Source organism: Vigna angularis, chromosome 7, assembly GCF_016808095.1.
Source record: "Vigna angularis cultivar LongXiaoDou No.4 chromosome 7, ASM1680809v1, whole genome shotgun sequence".
Classification (NCBI taxonomy): domain Eukaryota; kingdom Viridiplantae; phylum Streptophyta; class Magnoliopsida; order Fabales; family Fabaceae; genus Vigna; species Vigna angularis.
Genome location: NC_068976.1, coordinates 16,055,948 through 16,083,064, shown reverse-complemented (window position 1 = coordinate 16,083,064; position 27,117 = coordinate 16,055,948). Strand labels below are relative to the sequence as shown.

At 33.1% G+C, this 27,117-nt stretch overlaps 4 protein-coding genes across 4 annotated transcripts; 3 read left to right on the top strand and 1 right to left on the bottom strand.

The window, feature by feature from the left end:
• The first annotated feature begins 327 nt into the window (after positions 1-327).
• Positions 328-2,090, top strand: LOC128197831 (uncharacterized). Its single transcript, XM_052880653.1, has 3 exons — positions 328-626; positions 855-1,794; positions 2,068-2,090. Exons 2-3 carry the CDS (start codon positions 888-890, stop codon positions 2,088-2,090), a joined length of 930 nt encoding a protein of 309 aa, XP_052736613.1. The 5' UTR covers positions 328-626; positions 855-887.
• A 112-nt stretch (positions 2,091-2,202) lies between these two features.
• Positions 2,203-4,131, bottom strand: LOC128197848 (uncharacterized). Its single transcript, XM_052880672.1, has 8 exons — positions 3,988-4,131; positions 3,606-3,919; positions 3,305-3,525; positions 3,061-3,222; positions 2,879-2,983; positions 2,735-2,810; positions 2,548-2,643; positions 2,203-2,464 (listed from the first exon to the last, which is right to left on the bottom strand). Exons 1-8 carry the CDS (start codon positions 4,106-4,108, stop codon positions 2,369-2,371), a joined length of 1,191 nt encoding a protein of 396 aa, XP_052736632.1. The 5' UTR covers positions 4,109-4,131; the 3' UTR covers positions 2,203-2,368.
• Positions 4,132-5,880: 1,749 nt separating this feature from the next.
• On the top strand, positions 5,881-8,086 carry LOC108320266 (uncharacterized). Its single transcript, XM_052880652.1, has 4 exons — positions 5,881-6,809; positions 6,894-7,117; positions 7,217-7,474; positions 7,666-8,086. Exons 1-4 carry the CDS (start codon positions 5,979-5,981, stop codon positions 8,084-8,086), a joined length of 1,734 nt encoding a protein of 577 aa, XP_052736612.1. The 5' UTR covers positions 5,881-5,978.
• Positions 8,087-11,770: 3,684 nt separating this feature from the next.
• Positions 11,771-13,666, top strand: LOC108330719 (allene oxide synthase 1, chloroplastic). The gene has a single exon (XM_017565236.2). The coding sequence runs from the start codon at positions 11,919-11,921 to the stop codon at positions 13,482-13,484; it is 1,566 nt and encodes a 521-aa protein (XP_017420725.1). The 5' UTR covers positions 11,771-11,918; the 3' UTR covers positions 13,485-13,666.
• Positions 13,667-27,117: the final 13,451 nt, after the last annotated feature.

The window sequence follows — 27,117 nt, the reverse complement described above, 5'->3', positions numbered from 1 at the left end:
TTCATGATTGGACTCAGCACTTCTTCGGAATGCGTAATTCACTAAAAAGAAAAAATTATTGATTTATGTTTACTCGTAAATGGTACTAGAATCTGTAGTACAATCACTCAACTTAATTCACTACTCCCAAAATACTATTTTACCAAACAAAAATAAAAGATTATAGGTTTAATGTCTCCGTAGGTCCCTATTTTGGTCATAAATTTCAAATAGGTCCTCTTCATTTTCGGCGTATCAATTGAGTCATTGTTTTTGTAAAATTGAATCAATTACAGGCCTGCCGTTAATTTGGAGAAACGGCCGTTACGGTATTGGTTAGGTGGCATGGTTGAGTGTAGACGTGGCATTTAAAACGATTATTGTATTAAATAATTGGTATGCACGTATGTTTATTCAGTTTTGGGTAAGGGCAAAGTAGGAAATTTGAAAAAATTAAAGGGCAATTGAGATTGGGGAAAGAATTTGAGGGTTTTTATTATTAGGGTTCGCGTGAGAGGCCAAAAATCGCGATCGTAAGTTCGAGCTGAAGCGGCAGAGTGCATGCAGTGGGCGGTGTCTGTGGGTCCTTTTGTTGTTGGAAGCAAGAAGCTGAAGCACGTGGTCAGTGGAGGTTCATCTAAAGGAAGGTAAGTGTTTGTGCTTTATTGTATTCGTTTTTATTCAATCGAAACTACATCGAATACGTGGTCCCCCATTGATGTATGGTTTGGTCTCTGGTTTTGATTGCATTTTGGTGGTCCCCCATGTATGTTTAAAGTTATTTGACTTTGTCTGAGTGCGTATGTTTAAAGTTATTTGATCTCTGTGCCTGTTTTAATATATTTTTTTTTTGTCGTCATATGTTTTCATAATAGGTCTGTAGATATATTTATGTTGTGTTGTGCGTAATGGAGGACGCTATTGTGTGTGTGTTCCACCATGGAGGAAAGTTCATTAATGATAGTACCCTAAAGTATGAAGGGGAGACAACAACTTTGTCCTTTGACCCTGACACGTGGAGTTTTTTTGTGGTTGTCAGTGTAGTCAAAAGTTTAGGATATGAGAATTTGAAAGATTTATGGTACTGTTTAGGAGGGGGTTTAGTGTTGGAAAATAGGTTGGAACAATTGATTGATGACAGAGGTGCCATGCATATGGCTAACTTAGCTAGGCTTAATGGTGAAGTTCACTTATACGTTGTCCATGTAGTTTCTAATCCCGAAGTCATTCATATGCTTGAAGACATTACTAATGATGAAGGAGAAGTTGAAGGTAATGGTACAGTACAAAAAGAGGTTGAAGAAGATGGTGATTCTGTTAAAGTAAATGGTGAAGGTGATGGTGACTTACAAGAGGTGAATGTTTGTGAAGAAGATGGTGAGGGTGTTGAAGTAAATGGTGTAGTTGATGGTGACTTACAAGAGGTCAATGTTTGTGAAGAAGATGGTGACGGTGTTGAAGTAAATGATGTAGTTGATGGTGACTTACAAGAGGTGAACGAGGGTGAAGAAGATGGTGGTGCTGTTGAAGTAGAGGTTGAAGGTCATGGTCACGTACAAGAGTTGCATGAGGTTGAAGAAGAGCAAGAGTTGAATGTGTGTGAAGGAGTCGTGGAGGATGAAGTTTATCTTTGTAGTTGGAGTACATCTACTGAAGAAGGTGATGTACATAGAATTAATGAGTGCTTAGAGGGCCTAGTAGATGTGAGTGTTGAATGTGATATAGATGGTGATGTAGATTGTAATGTCGAAGTAGAAGTAGAAGTAGAAAGTCTTTATGATAGTGATGATGACCGTGATAATGTCAGTGTTGAATGTGATGGTCATGACGATAGAGGATTCACTAGTGCAGCGAGGGGCTTTTACCGCGGTTGATTTTCACTATACGTCGCGGTTCTTGAACCGCGGCATATTCAGCCGCGGTAGTAAGTCAGACACTTTATGCCGCGGTTCTAACCGCGGTATATAGGCTGCGGAATATGCCGCGGTTGTCTAGGGAACCGCTGCCTAAATTCATTTTTTTTAAAAAAAAAATTAAAAAAAAAATTAAAAAATGCACTATATGCCGCGGTTGAACCGCGGCATATAGGCCGACGAGTATGCCGCGGTTAGTGTCAAAACCGCGGCCATATGTCTCGTTTTTAAAAAAAAAACGAAGCACTATATGCCGCGGTTGTGGTTAGAACCGCGGCATATTCCCCTGCAGTTTTTTAAAATTGCAGGTCTGTTTTTGTGATATCCACTACCACAAAAACAGACCTGCATATAAAAACATTTACAGAAATTCAATTTCAACATAACAAACACATGTTCAAATGTATTTCAACATCAAATAAAGTAGAGAGTCTAAGAAAATTCTATCTAATCAAATGCATTGTTTAAATCTAAATCTAAGAGCTATTGTATAATCTAACTATATACTTCGCAGCAGCGTTCCTAATGAATAGTAGTGACTTCTCAGGAACTGGTGTAGTAGTCTTGAATCTCTGCAAAAGACAATTCATTTTAATTAGTGTATATGAATTCAACATTTGTTAAAAAATCAAAATTTGTTAAAGTTAAATATTACCGTTTCCCAGCTTCTTGTGATGTGAGAACGAACAATATGGGTCATCCAATACATTACATAGTATCCACACTCATATGACCCATTTTGTCTGTTACACTACAATATATCATCACAGTTGATAATAGTTAGTGAATAACATTTGTTATAAAACAATTATAACAAAGTATGACTTTAGCATATGTCAAACCTTGAGAGAAATCCAAGCAATCTTTCTACTCTTAACAATTGATCTCCCGTCCATCATCATACTTGCTGGAATAGAACTGTATATAAAAAAATGTTTTAGCATTCAGTTATATAACAAAGAAAGTCCAAACATTGAGGTTCTTACCAATCAATTGCTTGTCTGAGTTGTGTGGGAGGAGGCCTGTGCAATGAGCAGAACCACAAAGCATAGTTGTCTTGCACAGACATAACAAGAAGTTGCCAATGGCGCCTGAAATTCATAATAACGTAACTATTAAATATTAAAATCACATATGGAACATTATTATGTTAACAAAGTTCACTTACCCGGATATATAAGGCAAAAAGTATATTTTCTTGCCCCTTCGAAAACTGCTTATCATTCTCATGTTGATATGATCAAAATCATTTGATTCATGAATGTCTTGGGGATCAATGAATCCATAATCATCAGAACGCCCCAACTTATTAGTGACCCCAGACATATACCTGAAATCAAAAATTAACTTTGATATAAGGATACTTGATATATAAATCAATTTTATATATAAATAATTGGTCATAGACTTACATCGTCCATAGTTGAATAATTGAAATATTCAACTCTTGTGTTCCCGACGCAAGCTCACGGACATCTTGGCTATTAAGGTATATTGGGACCTCAGAGCCATGCCCAAATACATTAGCATCATACTGAACCTCCAAAGGCTTATCATCAAGGATGTCAGCAAGTAGATGCAATGAAGAAAGAGGGTCATCCTCAGATAGAGGAATCTTCTGTTGTTCCTGCGTCTGTTGTTACATGAAAAGATAAGATAAGTTTTGACATCAAAAACCTTTAAAATTGAGAAGTGTAAAGAAGAATTTCATACCGAGGGGTCAGAAACTGGTTTAACCAAAAATTTAGGCCAAGTGATAAACGACTTATATGCTTGTTCCACAGTGAAAATCTCTTCCGTGGACAGTGGAACCGAGGCATCTGGCATGATCATTTCATCCACTGAGACCTTCACCTCATCCTCTAATAGTTGCATACCATGACATACAGTCGCTGACCTAAACTCTGTTCCACGAGCTACCAGCACCATCTCATCTTCTTCTAAAATGTATAGCAGACATGGACTACCATCGTCCATGTCATCCTCTGGGATGGCTGATGCGGAACAACTTCCTTTGCCGCTTCTCCCTGTCAGAGTAAATGTTAGATTATACAAGAGATAGAAATAATTGCACATAAATGTTTATTAAGTTTACCTGTGGGAGGGGGAGGGACCACATGTTCCTCTATAGGAGACTGCATCGGGCGCATGCTCTGAAACTGCTCCTGGTAGAGCATCTGGAATTCAGCCCTCACCTCGGCCCTGATCTCCTGCATAAGGTCTTGTCGGACCTTTTTTGTGATCTCTTATCAGTCCATCCATTGCTCGCCTTCAAATTCATGAGCCTTAACACCGCTGACAAACGTGTGAACTTAGTTGAACCGACATACAAAGGTGTTTCTGCATCAGTCGACATCGTCTCATACACATGAGCTTTGGCAAAATTTTCTGCTCCAACATCGCGGATCATGTCCTCCAATTTGTCTTCATCCGGTCGATCTTCTTCCATGGTGGAATCAGTAACATTTACACTTTGAGAGTCAGTGGGAAAATCCATTATTTCTTCGCCGTGCCAGATCCATGTTGTATAGCATCTTAGAAAACCATCACATATAAGATGTTCTCTAATTTGAGTTGCGTTCAACTTTCTCCCATTCAAACAGTTCACACAAGGACATCTAAACTTCACTTCATCATCAGTTCTCCCCTCATTACGTTGCGCAAATTGTATAAATTCCTCTACACCTCTCTCGTACTCAGCACTAATACGTGGTAAATTAATCCAATTTCGATCCATATTCCTAAATATTACATAAATAATATTTTAAGGTTTATAAATAATACAAGAACTACAACACACATTACCAAAACTATAGCAAAAACCATATCATACATTACCAAAACTATAACAATTTCATGCACTATCAAAATTAAAGCAAAAATTATACCAAAACTATAGAAACTTCATACATTACCAAAACTATAGCATTATGCAAAAATTAATGAAGCAATCACGTTAAAAATGCAAATGGACATAAATACCTGGAAGAGGAACGGCGGCGGAGAGGGTGAAAAACACAACACAACGGCGGCGGAGAGGGTGAAAAACGCCAGGAAATCACGATTTTGAACGGCTAAAACTCGTTTTTATCGTCAAAAACGAATAATGACCGAACAATTTTGAGTTTAAACGGTTAAAAACGCAAAATCTGAGATGAAGGGTGGTTCGGAGGAAGAAGAAACGCGAAAACAGAGAGAACGCGCGAGGAAGACGATGCACTGTTCCAAGTTTTGTTTTTTAACTCTGAACGGGGGAATCTACCGCGGTTCACTACTTAACCGCGGTATAAAAGGGTTATATGCCGCGGTTTAACCCCCAACCGCGGCATATACTAATTTAAAAAATTATCAGAAATGGCATTTTTGAAATTATATTCAAACTATATGCCGCGGTTCAGCGGGCAACCGCGGCATATACCTCGAAATATTTCAAATGGTCATTAAATTAATTTCATATAGGAGAATATGCCGCGGTTCCCCAGAGAACCGCGGCATATACCCCTGAAACGTGTTCAACACAACTGTCTCCCCAACTGCCTTTCACAGAATTTGAGAAGTTACAGGGGGTATATGTCGCGGTTCTCTGGGGAACCGCGGCATATACCCCCTGTAACTTCTGAAATTCTCTGACTTGCAGAGAAGTTGAGACGTTACAGGGGTATATGCCGCGGTTCCCCAGAGAACCGCGGCATATACCCCCTGTAACTTTTCAAATTCTCTGACCCAGTCAGCACCTGCAATAAATTGGCAGGGTATATGCCGCGGTTGTGCAGAGAACCGCGGCATATACTCTGTTATTTAATTTTTTATTCATACGTGGCGTCAAAGGCAATGGTTGACTGGGGTATATGCCGCGGTTCCCAGTAGAACCGCGGCATATATGTTCGTTTTATTTACAAAACTGCCACCGCGCACCATTATGCTGCGGTTTTCGTTGAACCGTGGCATAATGTGCGCTGTAAAAACCCGATTTTTTACTAGTGATTGTCAGATTTTGAGTGGAAATCTGAGGAATTTTTTAGTGCAACAGATAGTGATGAAGAGGTTAATGACAGTGAAGGTTATGGGAGGTTTGGTATTTTTTGTATGCCAAAAAGTATGGTAGACTTTACATGGGAAGTTGGGACTTTTTTTGCAGAAAAGCAAGATATTTTAGATGCTGTAAAAGGGTATGCCTTGGAAAATGGGAGGAATATAAAGTTTGTAAAAAATGACAAGAGAAGATTGAGGATGAAGTGCTTTGGTGCAAAAGGAGAATGCCCATGGACCATATACTTTGGTTATATGGAGGCTGTAAAATCATGGCAGCTGAGAACTAAAAAAGACATTCATACATGCAGCAGGGAGTTCAACCTGAAGTTAGTTGACGCCAAGTGGTTGAGCAAAAAGTTGGTGAAAACAGTTCAGGAAAATCCTAAGATGAAGGGTGTTGATATTCGTGAAAAAGTTCAAAGGAAGTGGAACATAGGTATATCAAGGTCTATGGCTTATAGAGCCAAAGCTATTGCTTCTAATGAAATTGATGGGTCCTTTAATGAACAATATAAGAGGATATATGATTATGCGCATGAGTTGTTGGAAAGAAATCCAGGATCTACAGTTAAGGTCCATGTTGAGAATAATGAGGGTGAGTTAATTTTCAAGAGATTTTACTGTTGTCTGAAGGCATGCAAAGACAGTTTTGTCTGCTGTAGGCCAATAATTGGATTAGATGGAGCCTTTTTGAAAGGGAAGTATGGTGGTGAGCTGTTGACGGCTGTTGGGAGGGATGGAAATGATCAAATGTTGCCCATTGCATATGCGGTGGTAGAAGTCGAAAACAAAGATTCATGGATGTGGTTTTTGGAACTTTTGATTGATGATCTTGGTGGTGGAGAAGTGTGTTCTTCAATTACTTTTGTCTCCGACCAACAAAAGGTAATAATCATATTTAAATTGCTTCTTTCGAATATTGGTTCATTAATTTGATATGGTGATAAATCATTTATGTTAACACCACAGGGTCTACTACCAGCCATACAACAGTTACTCCCAGGTGTTGACCAGAGATTTTGTGTCAGACACTTATATTCAAACTTTAGGAAAAAGTTTCCTGGTAAAAATCTGAAACAGCTGATGTGGAGGGCAGCTACTGCCACTCATCCACAAAACTGGGAAAGGGAGATGAGAAACATTAAAGATATAAATGAAGACGCATTCAAGCATTCGATTGCCATCCCTCCAAGGTTGACAATTTGTATTAATTATTTTTGCCCTTTCTATATTATTTTATGTTTGTCCATATTAGTTGCAGTTTTAACATGTGTATATATCATCTGTTGTAGATATTGGTCAAGGTCCAGATTCAGTCCAACACCAAAATGTGACACATTGGTCAACAATATCAGTGAGGCTTTCAACAGTGTCTTGGTTCACACCAGGACTAAACCAATCATAACAATGCTGGAAGAAATTAGGGTATACATAATGCAAAGATGGGCAAAAAACAGGTCTAAGATACAATCATTTTCAGGACCAATTTGTCCAAAGATCCAGGCCAGATTTACAAAGGAATCCCAAGCAACCAAGAATTGGATACCTAGGTAACTTTATTCATAACTTCATAAATGTTTATTCATTCCTTCGTAAACTTTATGTCAGACACTTAAATGTGTTGTTTAAATTTTTTATTTCTTTATAGCTGGTCAGCACACAAACTGTTTGAAGTAAGACACGTCTCCCAAAGTGGAGAAAAATTTGTTGTAAACATAGACGAGTTCTCATGCTCGTGCAGGAGATGGAGCATCACAGGAATTCCATGTTGTCACTCCCTTGCCGCAATGAAGTTTCTTAATATTGATGGCCAGCAGTTCATTCCGGCTTGCTTTCTAAAGTCCACCTATGAAGAAACCTATGCATCAATCGTATATCCCATCAACGGCAACAACATGTGGGACCTAACACCATATCCGGATGTCATGCCTCCTAGGAAAAAGGTTATGTCTGGAAGACCTAAAAGGAAAAGAAGACTCGAGCAGTGGGAGATCAGAAAGGATGATTCACGAGTGAGCAAGGGTGGTTTGCGGAAGAGATGCGGGATATGTAGGGAGGTTGGGCACAATAGGAGTCGTTGCCCGAAAGCAACCGAAGAACCAATCATGCCATCATCGCAATTATCTGAAGTGTGTATGAATGATGAGGAAGCTGAACTATAAATGTGTGTTTTGGATGGTTTTGGATGTATTACAATGAGCAGGAACTATTTTGTCAATGACCAGGAACTGTTTTGGATGTATTACAATGAGCAGGAACTATTTTGTCAATGACCAGGAACTGTTTTGGATGTATTACAATGTTTTGGTTATATTACGTAGTTGGACGAGCGCTAGACAAGGGAGGACGACCAGACCGAACGGTCTGCAGCACGGAGGTTGTTGGAAGAGCGATGCACGAGGGTGGACGACCAGACCGAACCGTCTTGAACACGGACGTAGTTGGACGAGCGCTAGACAAGGGAGGACCACCAGACCGAACGCTCTTCAGCACGGACGTAGTTGGACGAGCGCTAGACAAGGGAGGACGACCGTTGGACGAGCGCTAGACAAGGGAGGACGACCAGACCGAACGGTCTGCAGCACGGAGGTTGTTGGAAGAGCGATGCACGAGGGTGGACGAGCAGACCAAACCGTCTTTAACACGGACGTAGTTGGACGAGCGCTAGACAAGGGAGGACCACCAGACCGAACGCTCTTCAGCAAGGACGTAGTTGGACGAGCGCTAGACAAGGGAGGACCACCAGACCGAACGCTCTTCAGCACGGACGTAGTTGGACGAACGCTAGACAAGGGAGGACCACCAGACCGAACGCTCTTCAGCACGGACGTAGTTGGACGAGCGGTAGACAAGGGAGGACCACCAGACCGAACGCTCTTCAGCACGGACGTAGTTGGACGACCGCTAGACAAGGGAGGACGACCACACCGAACGGTCTTGAGCACGCACGTAGTTGGACGAGCGCTAGACAAGGGAGGACGACCACACCGAAAGGTCTTGAGCACGGACGTAGGTGGACGAGCGGTACACGAGGGACGACGACTAAACCGAACGCTAGGGAACAGGGACCTAGTTTGACGAGCGATACACACGGTAGGACGACCGGACCGAGCGTTAATTATTATGTAACATTGCTGTGAATAAAATAAACATTAAACAATTTTCAAAAGGCTTAAAACCTGCTAAATTAAACCAAAACCTCAATTTATTATGTTTATCACTTCAGTAACACAACTTCATTCCTTCACATCTAGTCATATACATAAACACTACTACATCTAGTCATATACATAAACAGTTCCATCCTAACAAACCGAAAAACCCAGCTAATTTCTTCCTAAGAATACGATCAACACTACTACATTATGGATTTATGATCCATATTGAAATTACAATAATATTAAGTAAAAAAATCAAAATAACTAATCCTGTCAACACCTTCATCCATTTCTCCACAACGTTGACAGATTTAATCAAATCACTCATCATCTTCGATCCACCTCCCATTTCTCTTGTCTTTGACAAAGACTCATGCTTTTCTTCCCACTTCACATTCGTATAGCTTTTGTCATCACCGTCTTCACAACACCATTTGAAGAAATTGCAACCACCTTCATGTCCAGTCTGTGAAAAAAATAAAAATTAAAACCACTTTCCACTCAAACAAAACCCTACTTCTACACGTTCTTACCTTGTACTTAGGGCAGCTCCAGAATTGCTTCCCTCTGTTCTTAGCAGTTCTAGCTGTTCTTACCACTGTTTTCTCTCCACAGAGGCAAAGGGGTGATACACCATCAATGGTAGATACTCCACCACCACGAAAAACGACATCACAGTTTTGATTCCGCCACCCATTGCATGTCGAAGATGAACAAGAATGCGACTTTTGCACTTCATTATCCATCACTTCGAAACGAACAAAGAACGCGCACCCTCCCACTTCGAATCGAACAAAGAACGCGCACCCTCCCACTTCGAATCGAACAAAGAACGCGCACCCTCCCACTTCGAATCGAACAAAGAACGCGCACCCTCCAACTTCGAATCGAACAAAGAACGCGCACCCTCCAACTTCGAATCGAACAAAGAACGCGCACCCTCCCACTTCGAATCGAACAAAGAACGCGCACCCTCCAACTTCGAATCGAACAAAGAACGCGCACCCTCCCACTTCGAATCGAACAAAGAACGCGCACCCTCCCACTTCGAATCGAACAAAGATACACCTGATTTTTGGATCGAACTTAGGATCCCATTTTTGGCCTCTCACGCGAACCCTAATATTAAAAACCCTCAATTTCTTTCCCCAATCTCATGTGCATTCGTCAATTAAAACCTCTTGGCCTTTAATTTTTTCAAATTTCCTAGTATGCCCTTACCCAAAACTGAATAATCATACGTGCATACCAATTATTTAATACAAAAATCGTTTTAAATGCCACGTCTGATTAGTTACTGCACTCAACCATGCCACCTAACCAATACCGTAACGGCCGTTTCTCCAAATTAACGGCAGGCCTGTAATTGATTCAATTTTACAAAAACAAGGACTCAATTGATACGCCGAAAATGAAGAGGACCTATTTGAAATTCATGACCAAAATAGGGACCTACGGAGACATTAAACCAAGATTATAAAACACCAAAAATAAGATAATTTAGGATATGTATAATTGCCATAAAAACATATAAGAAAAATATATAATAAATTTAACTGTCTTATTTTGTTAAGTTTATCAAATTAGAATTATATGATATATGTATTTAATACGTTACTTTTAAAAAATAATTGTATCAATTAAAGGTATTTATGTTGTAGTTAATTTCTTTTTGTCTGTTGTGATGGTCATATTTTATTATGGTAGGTGTGAAGTACAAAAGTTAAAGAACATTATGTTGAATTTCTTTTAAAAGATAATGAAATTTAGTTAATGTTAATTATTTAGTTAATCTTAAATCTTCATAACTCATGTTATGTTATTTACTTAGGTTGAGAACTTAAAAAATTTGCTCCGTTCCTATATTGCGCTTTATTTTGAAATATAATTATTGTTTTACGTGATATTTTTTTATAAATTGAACTATTATACTTTAAATTTAATTTAGAGAGGATGAGTGAACCTTAATATTTAAAAAAGAAATCAATATAAAGATAATTAAATAATAATTTTTCTATTGATTCTTAATTTGTTATATTAATATATATGGACATATTATTATTTTATACTTTTCACACCTTGCACTACATTCTTGAAACTTGGTAGAACTTTGGAAGAGTAAGCAACTAATAGTTTGTCAAGGTATACTAATTACATTTCATAGGAAATATGTCAAAGTATATGTATTGCTACATTGTGTACATAATGATATAATTTTTTCTGTGATAGAGAAGAATCTCAAGAAAAAGTCATCCAAAATCTTGTTTAATAGATCTACATCATTTGGTATCTACGGTGAACACATGATAAACTAATTATTTAGTTATTAAATAACATAACGAGTCTTACATGTTTATATAATAATATGGATAATCTTATTTTTTTAATTTAAAAATCCATTTTTTGTTTTGACTTTGCTATTGTTTTTATTACACTAAAAAAAAACTACCTTGTTATGCCTCTTTTTTTTTCATTATAGCCATGCTTAAGTAATAATATAGTAAATTAATTGGACTAGATAGTAATTTTTGGTGAATTAAGGTGGAATGAACAGTAAATATGAAAAAAATGGCATTTATGAGAATTGAATTGTTAATAGAGAAAAAGAAAGATGGACGGAGGAAGAGGGAAACAAATAATGCAAAAATCTAAGTATGGTTCCCACTGGTCATAATTTTTCAGGTCAACAAAAACGACCAGTCTCTTGTACGCACGCACAGGCACACCCCCTTCAAGCTTTGTCTATAAATAATATAACTACACACTTAAACACATCATCACCAAAAACCACCCAACAACTTGACACCAAAAAGGAAGCAGAAGAAGAAAAAAAAAAATGGCAACATCGTCTTCCTCGACACTCTCCTCGCCATTCCTGCGACTGGAGTTCCCCTCTGCGAGAAAACAACGCTCTTCCAATTACGTGCCCTTCATCAGAGCGTCAGTTTCTGAGAAACCACCACCGGCAGTGTCGGTCACCTCCCCCGAGCCCACCAAGCTCCCGATCCGCAAAATCCCCGGTGACTGGGGTTTGCCGGTCATCGGTCCCTTAAAGGACCGTCAAGACTATTTCTACAATCAAGGGCGCGACGAGTTCTTCAAATCCCGCATCCAAAAGTACCAGTCAACGGTCTTCCGTACCAACATGCCTCCCGGTCCCTTCATCACCTTCAAACCAAACGTCGTCGTTCTACTCGACGGCAAGAGCTTCCCCGTCCTCTTCGACACCTCCAAGGTCGAGAAAAAAGATGTTTTCACCGGAACATACATGCCCTCCACCGACCTCACCGGCGGCTACAGAGTTCTCTCCTACCTCGACCCCTCCGAACCCAAACACGCCCTCCTCAAGCAGCTCCTTTTTTTCCTCCTCAAGTCCCGTCGCGCCCACGTCATCCCGGAGTTCCACGCCTCCTACAAAGACCTCTTCAACCAGCTCGAGTCCAACCTCGCCGAAACCGGCAAAGCCAGCTTCGGCGACGCCAACGACCAAGCCGCGTTTAACTTCCTCTCCCGGTCCCTCTTCGCCGCCAACCCCGCCGACACCAAACTGGGCCAAGACGGCCCAAAGATAGTGCAGAAATGGGTTCTCTTCCAGCTTGGCCCAGTCCTCCGCCTGGGTCTCCCCCAGTTTCTGGAAGAATCCACCATTCGCACCTTCCGCCTCCCTGCCTCCCTCATCAAGAAAGACTACCAGAGACTCTACGACTTCTTCTACTCCTCTTCTTCCTCCGTCCTCGACGAAGCAGAGCGATTGGGAATCACGCGCGACGAGGCTTGCCACAATCTTTTGTTCGCCACCTGCTTCAACTCCTTCGGCGGGATGAAGCTGTTCTTCCCCAACATCATCAAGTGGATCGGACGGGCGGGGGTGAAGCTCCACGCGCGCCTCGCGCAGGAGATTCGCTCCGCCGTGAGAGACGCCGGCGGGGAGATCACGATGGCGGCGATGGAGAACATGCCTCTGATGAAGTCCGTGGTTTACGAAGCCTTCCGCATCGACCCTCCAGTGCCGTTGCAGTTCGGGAGGGCGAAGAGGGACCTTCTGATCGAGAGCCACGATCACGCGTTCCAGGTGAAGGAGGGGGACCTGCTTTTCGGGTACCAACCGTTTGCCACGAAGGATCCTAGGATCTTCGAGAGGGCCGAGGAATTTGTGGGAGACCGGTTCGTAGGGGAAGAAGGGGAGAAGCTCCTGAAACACGTGCTGTGGTCGAATGGACCCGAAACTGAATCTCCCACACTCGGGAACAAGCAATGTGCTGGGAAAGATTTCGTGACCTTGGTCTCAAGGCTTCTGCTTGTCGAGTTTTTTCTCCGCTATGACTCCTTCGATATTCAGGTTGGAACTTCTCCGTTAGGTTCTAAAGTCACCATTACCTCCCTCAAGAGATCAAGCTTTTAGCTTTTAGCTTTTACCTTCTTTCTCTCATTAATTATTACTATTATTCTTCCTTTCACCAAACTGTAATTTTACATTTCTTTTTTCTTTTCCACTTTACTTTCTAAATTTTCTAATCTTCCTGTAATTTTTAATTCCATATACGTTTTATTTTTAAATACGTTTAATTATTATTCATTATTGTGCCAGTCTTTTTCTCTTCATATATCACTTTTTGTTTTTCGTTAATGTTCAAGGTCAAATCACACATTAATGAATTCTATCATCAATTCATCAAAATATCAAGATGATATACTTGTAGTATTCCACGGATGCTATTCACACAATTGAAATTTAATAAAATAATATAACATGTTCATGTTCATGATGTAAGTTTAAGATTTATCGGTATTATTAGATCCGGTAAAATTAACGAGTTTTACTTTTAGTTTCTATGATTTTTTACTTTTTATTTTTATAAAATTTTAAAACACCAGTTGTGTTCTTCAGAAAATGCATCGAATTTTGGTTTTAGTTAATAGAAAATATGTTTCCTTCATTTTTCATCATTCTAAAATTTCAAATCACTGTTTTTAATCTCTAATACTCGTTTTAAAATAATAAATAATTTCACGAACTTTAAGAATTTTTTAGTGTAAACAGCAAATAACACTATCATTAGAACGATAGTTGACTTTCTTTCTTTCAACCCTCACAATTAATTAGTGTTATACAAGTTGGCATCCATTAAAGAAAGGTGTATAATAAAATGGAAGAACAATACATTAAAATTAAAATCATTTAATTATAACGATCTCCATTTTCTTCATTCTTCCTCTATCTCACATACAATAAATATATATATATATATATATATATATATATATATATATATATATATATATATATATTTTGTTAAAAAGTGAATTTTAATTTAAATTTAAATCAATACTAAAAAATCGATTTATAAGATAAAATTTATATTCACTTATATATATATTAATTTAATCTTATCACTAGTTGATACGAGACTTATAACACTGACTTTGATATCATGTTAAGAAATATATTTTAAATCCAACTTAATACAAAAAATTGGACCACAAATAAAATTTGTATTCATTTATTATTAATCGATATAGGACTTCTAACATATATAATACATGTATTATACATAATATTAAATATCAATAAGTAGTCTAATAAAATAACCATAAAACTCAATAAAAAATAATTTTCATTAAACGTAATGATAAAATAATCATAAAACTCAATAAAAATAATTTTCATTAAATGTATATGGTGTGCCGACCAACAACATGATCCGACGAATTGCCAACCAATGGGGCATGGTCGATCCGTGTAGACAGCCGTTGAAGGTAGTTAAAGACTAATTAATAGCGTAACGATCATTAATGGATGTTAAACAAATATATTAGTGGTTAATAATGGTCAATTAATAGATTTGATTACCATGTATATTCTATAAATATAGATATGATATAGGTAAAGACACTCTTGACATAATTCAATTCTTGAAACCTTTTTGAAGAACATTCATATAGAAGTGTGGATAATTAAGATACGAAGCAAGACAGAAATGGACTCCCTTCCCTCCTCGACCCTATATTGCGGAAACATAAAATAAAATTTACATATTATAAATACGATAAAATAACCATAAAACTTAATAAAAAAATAAATTTAATTAAGTGTTAAGTAAGATCTACATATTATAAATTCGTTTTATTTTTATAAAATTCGTTTTATTTTTAATTCACTGAAATCTTTAACAACTTTTAGTTGATACTTTAAATATAAGTATTTTGAGAAAGATATTAAATAGAACAAATTTATAATATACACATATTTATAAATATTACTATAAAAGTTAGTTTTATAAGATGGGATAAAAGTCAAAAGTTCAATTATTTGATAAGAAATAAAATTACGAAAAATAAATTGAAATTTCATATTTTTGAAAAAAGTTTGGGATTTTAAAGTCTAGAAGAGGTAAATGTTGTGATTTGATCTGTGTTTTGATAGCTACAATGTCCTGCCTGAAGCAGATTTGAGAGATGGAGTCTAATAATAGGTTTTGTGGTGGGGGCAATGTGCAGTCCACTATAAGTAGTGGAAGCTCATACTGTTCAACAATAAACAACAAGATAGAATTGGGTTGGGCCCTAATTTCGATGTGACTTTCAACCAATTATATGATATTAATTTTATATATATATACACTGCTAGAGTTGTATGCTATTATCAGGTAACCTTTTCTCCTCTTTTTTTTCCCATCTTTTTAACGTTGGCCTCAGCAAAATGCTTCAAATTCACATGCAAAACAACATAACAACATAGTTGAGATACCACAGAATTTTTAAAGATGTCCTTAAGAAATTATTGAAACAATCAAGTGTGGATCATGTACCCTACATGGTCACTTATAAAGAATATATAAGCAACCGTTATGTATTATATGGATGTTGGACGGTTCATATAGTTAAAAACATGTAATAAATGATTCAGAAGCCGGTTGATTAGACATGAAAACAAGATTATTATCCGTTAGAACTGTGATTAGATCGATACTAATCAAAAATCTATTCTGAAATTTATAAATATATATTTGAGGTGGTAAATTAAGATGATTGTATTTATTACATATTTATTGTTGAGTTTATTGAATCTTTGCTGACTTTGACATCAAAATAATTTATGCAAATAACTTTCTAATAAGATCGAACGAAGTGAAGAACAAATAGTGACATGAAGAACAATTAGACGTACAAAACTTGGATGATTTATATATTTGATTTTATAACCGAAACGCGTTTTAATGTCCTAGATTTTGTTACTATAGGGTTAGACCCGACCGGTCAGGCGTGACTGAGTGCAAAGTCGAATGGGCCGGACGACCGAATTATGAAGTAGGACTTCTTAGCCGATCGGTCCCTACAACAGCGGACAAGAATTAATGTACAGTTAATATTACAACGGCCACTGATAAGTGTTTAAGGTTTGTATTAATGATCATTAAGAGATAAATTAATTAGTCCGATTCTTCTAAACTCTATAAATAGGGGTTTAATTTCGAGGTAAACTCACATTTTTACTCCCTATTAAATTTCAAAAAGTCTAGAGAAAGATTATGACTTGAGCGTCTGAGTGTATTCTACATGTTATCCTTATCCCATTTTAATATGAACAGATTTTATAATTTAATATCTTCATTTTGTGTTGGAATAAGTTTGAAACTAAAAACAATAAAAAAAAAAAGTAATTTAGACTCGTTTGATTGAAAGTTATCAGTTGTCAAATAAAAAAAAAAAAGTTCCAAATGAACTTAAGAACAGTTATTCTAAAACTTAAATCAATATTAGTTGATGATTCTGTTAATTCGATTGATAGGTTTTAACTTTATTGTTGGTTTAATTTTTTTTTACAAGGAAGTTGAAGTTAGATGTTAAATTTGTATTAATTAAATGAATTATAATAATAATTTTAATTTATTAACATATTATTCATCTTGATTTTTGTTTTAGTTAAGAAGTAGAAAGATTCTTTCTTATGTTATCTATATTTTTACCATATTCTTATTATTTTATATATTTTTTTAACCATAGAGTCACTAACGGACCTTAATGGTGACAAGAGAAATCTTCACCCCAATTTTTCATTTTTTAGTTTATATAAATTAATATATAATTTAAAATATTTTTTAATATTTTAATGTATCTTAATATATTTTATATATTTGGTATATCTAAAATTTTATATACATTATATAAAGATTTTTGATATATTTAATATATGTGTTGAAGATCCACCGATGAATAGAGTATAAGATGAGATTTAGAATAACTCTTGTAACAATAAATTGAAAGATAGTTTTAAGGTTTTGACATTTGAATTCTCTAACTTACTTAAAGTAATATTTATTTTGAATTAAATTATTCATTATTTTTTGTTTAGAGCTACCTTTATGTCAGAATAATAATAAATATATTAATACAATTCTTTTGTAAAGATTATATTTTTATCCTGTTAATCTTTTTTTAATTTATTTTAAATATTTTATATTTGTATAAGTGATTTACACATATGGTTATTTGGTCTAAAAAAGTAATACATATTTTCAATACAAAGTTATTGTTTTATAATTTCAATTCAAAATTAAAAAAAAAAGTAAATTAATTATATGGTTCATTAACTATTCAAATATATTTTTTCAAATAATGTTACGTCTTCATTTTAATCGTAGCATAAACCTTTTCCTATATTCATAAAAAGTTTAATCAGTGTTCTACGTACCCTTCAAATTTTCATGTAAATGTTAATTAATTTATTTTACACTTTTCATACTTATACTATCTATTAAATATGTTGACTTTTAGATGTTTTGATTATATCAAATTTTCTAATTCCATTCACTTTGTTTATGTTATTATTTCAAATAACTAATATTCCAATTAATAAAACACAATATTGTTATGGAAGAGTTTTTTATTTGACCATCAATTTTAAAATTCAACATAAAAATGAGTTATTCTTTTTTCATGTAGTCTTTTGCCTAAATTTGTGTTTATTATAAATTAGAATTAGACTAGAATTCACAAGCTCTTAAATATATTTTTACTATTTTCTTACAATGAAGAAAACATATTTTTTATTAAAATTTATTATATTTTGCTTTTTTAATAATGTCCTCTTATTTGATTGTATTTACCAACTAATGAATATAATAATATATTTTTAATTATATTATTTTTTGTTAGAATAAGAGAGAATGTTGCACAAAGGTGAATTGGTTTGAAGTTATAGTTTCAATTTTTAAAACCGTTCAGCTATTCAAGACTTGTTTTATTGAATCTTAAGTATGTATCAAGTTGTAGTAATAAATATTATAATATTATCAAGTGTGTAAAAATTTATCTTTCTGAAAAACAATGAAATATGTAAAGAATAAAGAATAAAGAAAATCACACATAAATTTTATGAGTTTAAATTAAAATAGATTTTACATCTAGTTGCAACCACTTCAAACAAAGTAATAACTAATTACTGTCTTGAATTTGATATTACAATCACTAATCACCGTGTAAAATCACGATCAAGAAGATAAAAACACATCTCTGCAAAAACTCATAGAGAATGATAAATCACCTCTCTTAAAACCACAAGAGATGAAACTCACCTTCCTTGAATAATCACAAGTGATGAAGACACATTCTTTAAAATACCACAAGGAATGAACAACACATTTCTTAAATACCACAAGAGATGAACTTACATTTCTTAAAAGACCACAAGGAATGAAAAACATTTCCCTTACAAACTTGAACACCTTATAACTCAAGAACACTATTGAGGAAACTTAAAAGTTACTATTTCATAACAAGTTTAACCAAAAATGGTCAGAAAGCTAATTTTCGCAATCTAACTTTTATTTTTCAAAACATAAAGCTCTATTAAATTTACACAAGGAAAGAATAAATCTATCTAAAAAATAGCTAAACATAATCGATTATTTTTTAGAGTTTTAAGTTTAGAATACACTTTTTCAATGTAATAATTGATTTTTTTTGAGAGTTTTAAGTTTAGAATAAAAATTTTCAGTGTAATAATCTATTATTAACAAAAATAATTAATTATTTCAGTGTGACAACATTTTTTACAAATTTTTTTAAGAGTTATTAGTGCATTAATGAGAGAGATGCATTGCACTTGTCTTCTACATATCATTTAAACTCTCTTTTATACTTATTTAATACATAAATGACATTTTCAAAACTTCAACATAATTTTTCACATCTTCATTAGCATGCAAGATACTTCAACACAATTTTCTACAAGATGTTTTTAACTTTCCATGTATTTTTTAGAACTTTCATCTCTTTCTTTATAATTCATTATCATCAAAAATTTCTTTTTCATGTGATTTAATGTTAAATAGCCATCTTTATGTTAAATTAACATTTTCACACCAATTAGAATAAGAATTTACCTTTGCTATAACGTAAAATTGAAACTTCTGAACGAAGTATAATCATAAGTATAAGTATTGATGTTTATTAGCCCATAAATGATAACATGAGATTAAAACATCTAAATGAGGAAATAGTACTAATGTATTTAAATCATAAAAATAAGATTGAAGTGTTTAAAATCAACATGCAAGTTATGATGCCTATAAAATTAAATGAAGATAAAATAGTAAATTGTTAAATTTACTATATATTATTCATCAACTATTTGACTCTCGATGAGAACTTTGAAAAGGTTCCATTTTGGACAAATTCTAGGACAATTTTTTTTTTAATTTGATTAATAATCTTTTCTCTAAAATCATTAAAGGTAACAAAAATACGAAACCCTTTATAAAAAGCAATTATGAAAAATTTGAAAACCATCCCTTTAATCTTCCCTATAATCAATCAAATCCCTATTCTCTGTTATGTCATGAAAATGAATAACTAAGACGTCCTTATTCATTCATGTTACTATAAATTTTAATTTTTAATTGCAGTCATATCAACATGATAATAAAAATTAATAAATTGAATAATAGAAGAAAATAAAGGATTATACACCCTAATCAAGGAAACCTAATCATAATCTTAAGAGAAATAATTAATTATAAATAAATGGTTCTCAACCAAACATAAAACACTAATAATTTATGAGAAGTATCCTAAACTACAATACACATTCCCCATAAGCTTATCTAACTAGTACCAAGTAGGTAAGCAATATTTATCATTAAGTTGATAAGAAAATAACATAATTAATTATTTAATTATTAACAGTATTTGTCATGATATATTTTCCTACCTAAAACACGAAAAGTTTAAATATTAATAAAAACAATCACAAAAAGCTATAAGAAAATAGGTTAGGAAATAAAAGTTCTAAGAAAAATTGTATGAGGTTATATTGAGGAAATTAATGAAACCAATTGCAAAATAATAAAATTAGTTTATAACAAAATTATTTATACTAATTTTTCTAATAATAAAATAATTAAGTTTCGTTATTTTTAAATTATTATTAATTTTAAAGTATATCTTCTTAAGTCTTTACAATATTTATCTCAATAACTTATAGAATGACAGAAATAATTTGATTGTAAATAGCGTTATTATATGGGCTGCAAAACACGCGTCGAATAAATGTTAAGGTGTTGCTCCCTCCACCATCCCAAGTGCTTCTGCACCTCCTCACTATTTTCTTTTATTCCAAAAATACCCTACACATCCCCACTATCTTATTGCAATGACTTTCCTTTACTGCTACGTGCGTAGGGCGGTATTGGCGCGGTGACACTGGCTGACACGGGAGGTGGAGGTGTTGTACGCAGCGGAGATGGAGAGGGAAAGGGTGCAGTGCGTGGTGAAGGTCACATGCGACGGGAAGGTGGGAGGGGAAGTGCATGTGAGGGAGGTGAATCTGGTTATGGAAGAAGATGAATCTGGTTATGGAGGACACAGATGGACGACAGCTGAGTGGGAAGGAGGGTGTGGCGATTCTGCAAAGAGGGATGGAGTGTGGAGTGAGGAAGAAAGTGGATGATGTGAGGGAGAAGGAGAGATTTCAGAAGTTCGGATGAAGGATTCACAATAAGCAAACTGACCTATGAGATGGTTACAAATTTCTCGAGTTCTATTCACATCCTACTGCTGAGAAATTTTTACAAATATGCAATATCCGTGCACAAATGTTGATATCCATGCACGGATGTTGTCATCCGTTTAACGCATATTCACATTTCTTTAAATTAAAGGGCAAAAGAGTAATGAAGAGGTGCAAGGAGTCTTATGTGGTGGTGGAGGGAGTAACTCTCTAAATGTCATAAGTATAACCGGTGACCAACATAGGTTACTATTCAATTTTTTTGCCCATTTAGTTCTGGGCTTCTGAAAATTGGCCTACTAAACTTTCCACTTAAATCAGTTTGGTCCATCGGTGTGCAGACAAACAAATACGTTTATTTATATAACTAAATGAGAATATTTCAAAAATAACTTTAAAGAGGTAAATATATGCGATAATAACAATATATTAAAAAATGAATAATGATCCTCAAAGCAACTCATTTATAAATAAATTTACAAACATCTATTTTCACTTTTTTTTACCAAACAACTTTAATTCTCATTTTTTTACTCTACATTCATACTCTATTAAATTATTTTCATTCATTTTATTTTTTATTTATTTAAAACAAAAATGTAATAATTTTTTATTTATTTTTTAAGTTTTTGAAATACTGTGTATCGTTTGGCACAGGGCAAGCGCAAGGTCCCTTTCGAATTTCCCTTCTGAATAATTCATTTCACCGACGTACTTTACTTCCTTCTTCTGGCAACACAGTGAGGGCACACATTCCAGTGTTCAGCGCCACGTGGAAGACGGAGAGAGGAACCTGAATTTTCCGACCAAGCCAAACGATAGCGCATATGAGTTCGTAGGTGTCAGGATAACAACATTTGGAGCATCAAAGTCATTAGAAAAAGAAAGACAAAGAGGTTGATGAATCCCTTGAGGGTAGGGTATACTACTACACAAGTATCTTTGCTTCTTGTTTTTCCTTCCTGTTCATGCATTTTTAGGTTTTTGAGAAATTCTATGATAAACGAAACCTCTGAATGTGCAATGCAATGTATGGAGACAAATATGACACAGGGGTGTTACAAGACAAACGTGTCAATTTGACATGGATTGATGACACCACCATCTGTTACCAGTTTGCAGGTTCTGCTCTATTATTCATCACCATGTTACAAGAATTCAAGATAAAGTTCCTTCTTTTTATTTCACTTTTTATCTTTTTTGAACCATTTTAGGGCAACCACAATGTGGTGGAAAGAAAGTTACTTTTCTCTATTTAAACACTCTCATTGCCATTTTTGTTGATCTTCCATTTCTATAAAATCTAATCATTCTTTGGAAGGCAAGTGCAAATTATGTAACAAAATATAACTTACGGCTCTAAATTTAGTCATTAATTTGTGTAAAATATCTCATCTCAAAATAAGATTAATTTATAATATATAAATAACTTTTGAGATTAATTTATAATATATAAATAACTGTGAATCTAGTTTTAGTGTAAGTTAAGTTATATTTAAAGTTTCACCTAAATTAATGTTTATTATAGTAAATTTTATTGTTTGTTGAGTCTATTAGTAAATTATTATTATGATATTTAATTTTATATTAAAAGTATATATGTTATGATATGAAAAAATATATTAAAAATTTATATTGATTAGTAATAAAATTAATTTTGTAATATATAAATGAATGTAAAATTTATTTATATGTTAATTTGTGAAGTTGAGTTAAGTATAAAGTATATCTAATTGTTTCACTACTAATGATAGTTATATTTTACAGATTGTTTTTTACATTATCAAACCAAATGAATCACTTGTGATATAAAATAATAAAAATGATATTTTGATAACCATATAATTCTATTAAATATGCTTTTAAGATAACAAAAGAATAAAAAAAGTAAAATAAAATAATAGATATAATTGTGTAAATCTCACTTTATATTCAAGAAATTTACATGCCAATAATTGAGTTAAATCTAAAATTTATTTGTTAACAGTTAAAAAATATATTTTACAAGTTTTTCTTTTACACTATCAAACCAAGTGAATTATCTTTGATATAAAATAATGAAAATGACATTTTGATAATCATATAATTCTTTTAAACTATGTTTCTAAAGATAACTATAAAAAATAAAATAATGGATATAATTGATTGTGTATATTTACTGAGAGATCAGTGTATCATTGTCCATCAAATAACTTAAAAAATCGAAAACTTTCTTGCAACTGAAACTTCTCACAAATTTTCTAGGTTTAAACCTGTAGATTAGTTAAGCAACAATTTTATGTTTTTTTTTTTCAACTCTTAAGCAAAAGAGTTGCATAAGAAGTTATGACACTTAGATCTGGGAAGTTAATTTAGAAACCATGATGTAAGAATGTTATATAAAATTTCTTTTTTAACGTTACAATAACATTTATTAACAGTAAGTATAAAGTTCAATAATGAATCTAATAATTTTGTAGTCAGAATTGCTTCAATTTTTCCATTGAAATTCAATAAACTATGCTCGAGATGTAAATAACAGTGAATGCCCCCGGATTTCTCTAATTGAATTAAATATGCGTAATAATTACTTTCATTTAAAAAATTAAATATATATAATATTATTTTATCCTAAACAATATTATAGTTTTTTTTTATGTTATACAAAATAACTATATGATAGAAATACTTTATATGAATTTTGATACTATGCTTACTGAATTTTTGCTTGGCAGTGTCTGGTTGGTCCTTCATAATAATTCCCTTCAAGAAGATCCAAATTTAGGCTATTAGAAATTCCATGAAACTGAAGGAAGGAACAAAAACATTATTGATCACCTATCTATCTCTTAGGTTTCGTAGAGTCACATCACATGGGTTTACTGTTTTAAGGTCGATGCATACTTTGTTTTCACTTTCACAACCTCTGAATGTGTCCCTACCTCATAGGTCCTAACATTGAGAAATAAAACCATAGCAATATCAAAGAATGTCACTTAAAACATATAAGGAAGACAAATGCTCCTCTTTCTATTTCTGTAAAATGCTAGCATAACATTTTCATACAAAATGCATCATTTCACGTGATGTTATCACAGATTCAACTTGTCTACATTTTATACAGCAAGTTGGGCCACACAGAATGGTCGTTTCAGAAAATCATTATAGGATCTCAAATTTCACACTGCACACTTTTTCACTTCCATGATTCATTATGAAGTTCAAGCCTGTATTCTGTGTAATTTAAAAAAAATTTGTTTTTTTAACAATTTTTTTTACAATTTCTTTTACGAAATAGATGGTTTCTTATAGGTTATTTTAAATATACGATCAATAAAACAATGATACATAATTTATTGTTAAAAGTTGTTAAAATATTATTATGTTACGTTTTGGTGTAATATAATTAAGCCAAATTTCTTCTTTCTATAAATATAAAAATCGTTAGTATTTTGTTAGTTCAAAATTCTCTTCCAGGGATTTATATAATGGAATATTTATAACCCAATTTATACAGTAAACCAGGAAAATAAATGAAGGAAACCGGTGTTCCCATATAAAAATATAGGTGAAGGATTATAGTACAGAGATGTATTAAACGTTGGAGCGTGGAATTTCTTGTTGGGAAAAATATATTTTGACACAAATATACTGATAATATATCAAATATTTTGAAATAATATATGCTATTTTTTTACTAATTTATTATTGTATTAATATACTAAACTTAATTAAAAAAATTATACATATGTTATATTAAAATATTGTCAACAAAATTGTGTTAACATATCATTATCTTCTTGTTTTGTAACTACAATTATTGGGATTCTACCTAACTTTGTTATAAGACTAAGGATTGAATTCCCTATATTAATATTGACACCAGTGAACCAATAATATGACACAAAATTTAAAATAATTATATATATATATATATATATATATATATATATATATATATATATATATATATATATATATTATCAAACAATAAAATATTAAATAAATATAACAAGACATTTGGATCAAACAATAAAATATAAAATAAATATAACAAGACATTTGGGATGTTTTAACTTTTTTACAACCATTATGCTATACTTTCATAATATAATTTCGAAGACTAAAATCATTAACGAATACCAATTACATTGACATAAAACACTATATCATAATATCACTATACCAATGTTATTAACAATTTCATAAATCATTCTACATCTATAATTAAAAAACTTATACATGATCCAAAATAATAGTCTTAAACCTTTATATTTTCACCATATTTATTCCAACTTTTAGATGTGGTTACAAATAACCCTTGTAAGCATTTCATTTAAGTTTTTCAACTTTGTTTAACTTATGTTTAATCTTGATCTTCTTGACTTTTACTTCTTTCTCATAAATTCTATTTGCATGTTAGTTCCTAACATATTCTTGCAGAATATTTTATACTATATTACTCACATTTTTCTTTGAACTTGTATTGACTTATCTATCAAGAGAACTATCCAATTCCTATCTTTGGTGACAATAAAATGTTCTTAATACATGGATTTGAAATAAGTAATTGAGCTCAAACACCAAGTAAAATATGAAAATTATGTTTTTAAACAGTTTATTTGTGTGATTCATGTATTCGTACAAATGGAACTTGTTCCGTGTGAGGCATTCATATTATTAGTTTATATTCAGATTGGATCAAAGTTGTAGTGATTTTAAGCTAATGAATTCACAAATCTCTTTGACTTCTTTTTTCCGTTTTAAAATATTTTTCTAGGATTATCACAATTTTGTTTTTATTAGTAACAATATTATGGAATCAACGTTAAATCAATTTTTTACAGAGATACTTTAACAATATTTTTTTTATAATATTTTAACATCATATGTCATTATGTGATTTGTTTAAAGTTACTCTATAATCAATAATAATAATAATCATAAATATCAACATGAATCAATCACAGAATGATACGTAAATGATATTAAAATGTTGTTAAAAAAATGTTTGTATAATATTATATAATAGTGTATAAAAGGTAGTCATAATTTAAAGTTCAAAGTTTAATAGACAAGACGTTAATTGACAAGACTTCGGACCTAAAGTGCAACCTATTACTCCTCATTTGTTAACATGATTGATACCTATATAATTTGTTGTATAGATAATTACGGATATGCTTTAATTTAAATATTACGATAAAGAATAACGTGTGAGTCGTGATGGTGTAATTATAGGTATTGTTCTGATGTATAACCCTTGTAATCAAACAAATTTATTTGTTATTACTAAGAGCTAATATCACAAAAAATAAATATGGTCAGATTACACTATTCTAATTGAAACAATTTAGTCTAAAAAGTAATCAAATTAAAGTAAAAACAAAAGAAACCAAGTTTTTATTACAAAAGAACAAACAAGAATAATTAAGTAGTATCCACACATCTTGTTACCAGAAAAGTTGGTAAAAGGAATATTGTGTTTTGGGAAAACATCTTTTTCTCCCGTACTATTTTATGATTAAAAATTTTTGTTAATAGAATTAATCATATAGCGGATGAAACAACATACTCAACAAACAATAAATATCGTTAAGATAGATTTTGATATTTTGTTAAAAAATGAACTCTAAATATAACATAATTCTACAAAATTGATTTATAAAATGAGATTTACGTCCACTTATATATTATAAATTAACTTTATATCTAATTGATATAAAACTTTCCACGCTCTACAAAATGAATTATCTCAAATTAACTTTTGTCAAATTTATCCAAACAAAAACTGGATTTTTAATGTAATTAATTTCAACAAGAACCAATATCGAAATGGTATATATATTGTTAAACTATATATATATATAACAATCGAAGTCAAATTCTGACACCAAACATCATTAGCTAACATCATAAGACGACATCACATGCATCACTTGAGAAAACATGGTTGTTTCAATCAAACATGCATATAGAACTTGATATATTTCGTAAGATAAGAGAAAGGAAATGATATTAGATGGAGTTAAGTTTCCCTTATTAT

Bases quoted from the DNA above. Each gene is read 5' to 3' on its own strand.
- LOC128197831 (XM_052880653.1), top strand. From the start codon at position 888: ATGGAGGACGCTATTGTGTGTGTGTTCCACCATGGAGGAAAGTTCATT. The intron at 1,795-2,067 runs GTGATGGTCATG...CGCGGCATATAG, and splicing joins TGATAATGTCAGTGTTGAAT to GCCGACGAGTATGCCGCGGT.
- LOC128197848 (XM_052880672.1), bottom strand. From the start codon at position 4,108: ATGCAGGAGATCAGGGCCGAGGTGAGGGCTGAATTCCAGATGCTCTAC. The intron at 3,526-3,605 runs GTATGAAATTCT...ATGTAACAACAG, and splicing joins AACCAGTTTCTGACCCCTCG to ACGCAGGAACAACAGAAGAT. The intron at 2,811-2,878 runs GTAAGAACCTCA...TTTTATATACAG, and splicing joins CTCAGACAAGCAATTGATTG to TTCTATTCCAGCAAGTATGA.
- LOC108320266 (XM_052880652.1), top strand. From the start codon at position 5,979: ATGCCAAAAAGTATGGTAGACTTTACATGGGAAGTTGGGACTTTTTTT. The intron at 6,810-6,893 runs GTAATAATCATA...TTAACACCACAG, and splicing joins TTGTCTCCGACCAACAAAAG to GGTCTACTACCAGCCATACA. The intron at 7,475-7,665 runs GTAACTTTATTC...ATGCTCGTGCAG, and splicing joins ACCAAGAATTGGATACCTAG to GAGATGGAGCATCACAGGAA.
- LOC108330719 (XM_017565236.2), top strand. From the start codon at position 11,919: ATGGCAACATCGTCTTCCTCGACACTCTCCTCGCCATTCCTGCGACTG.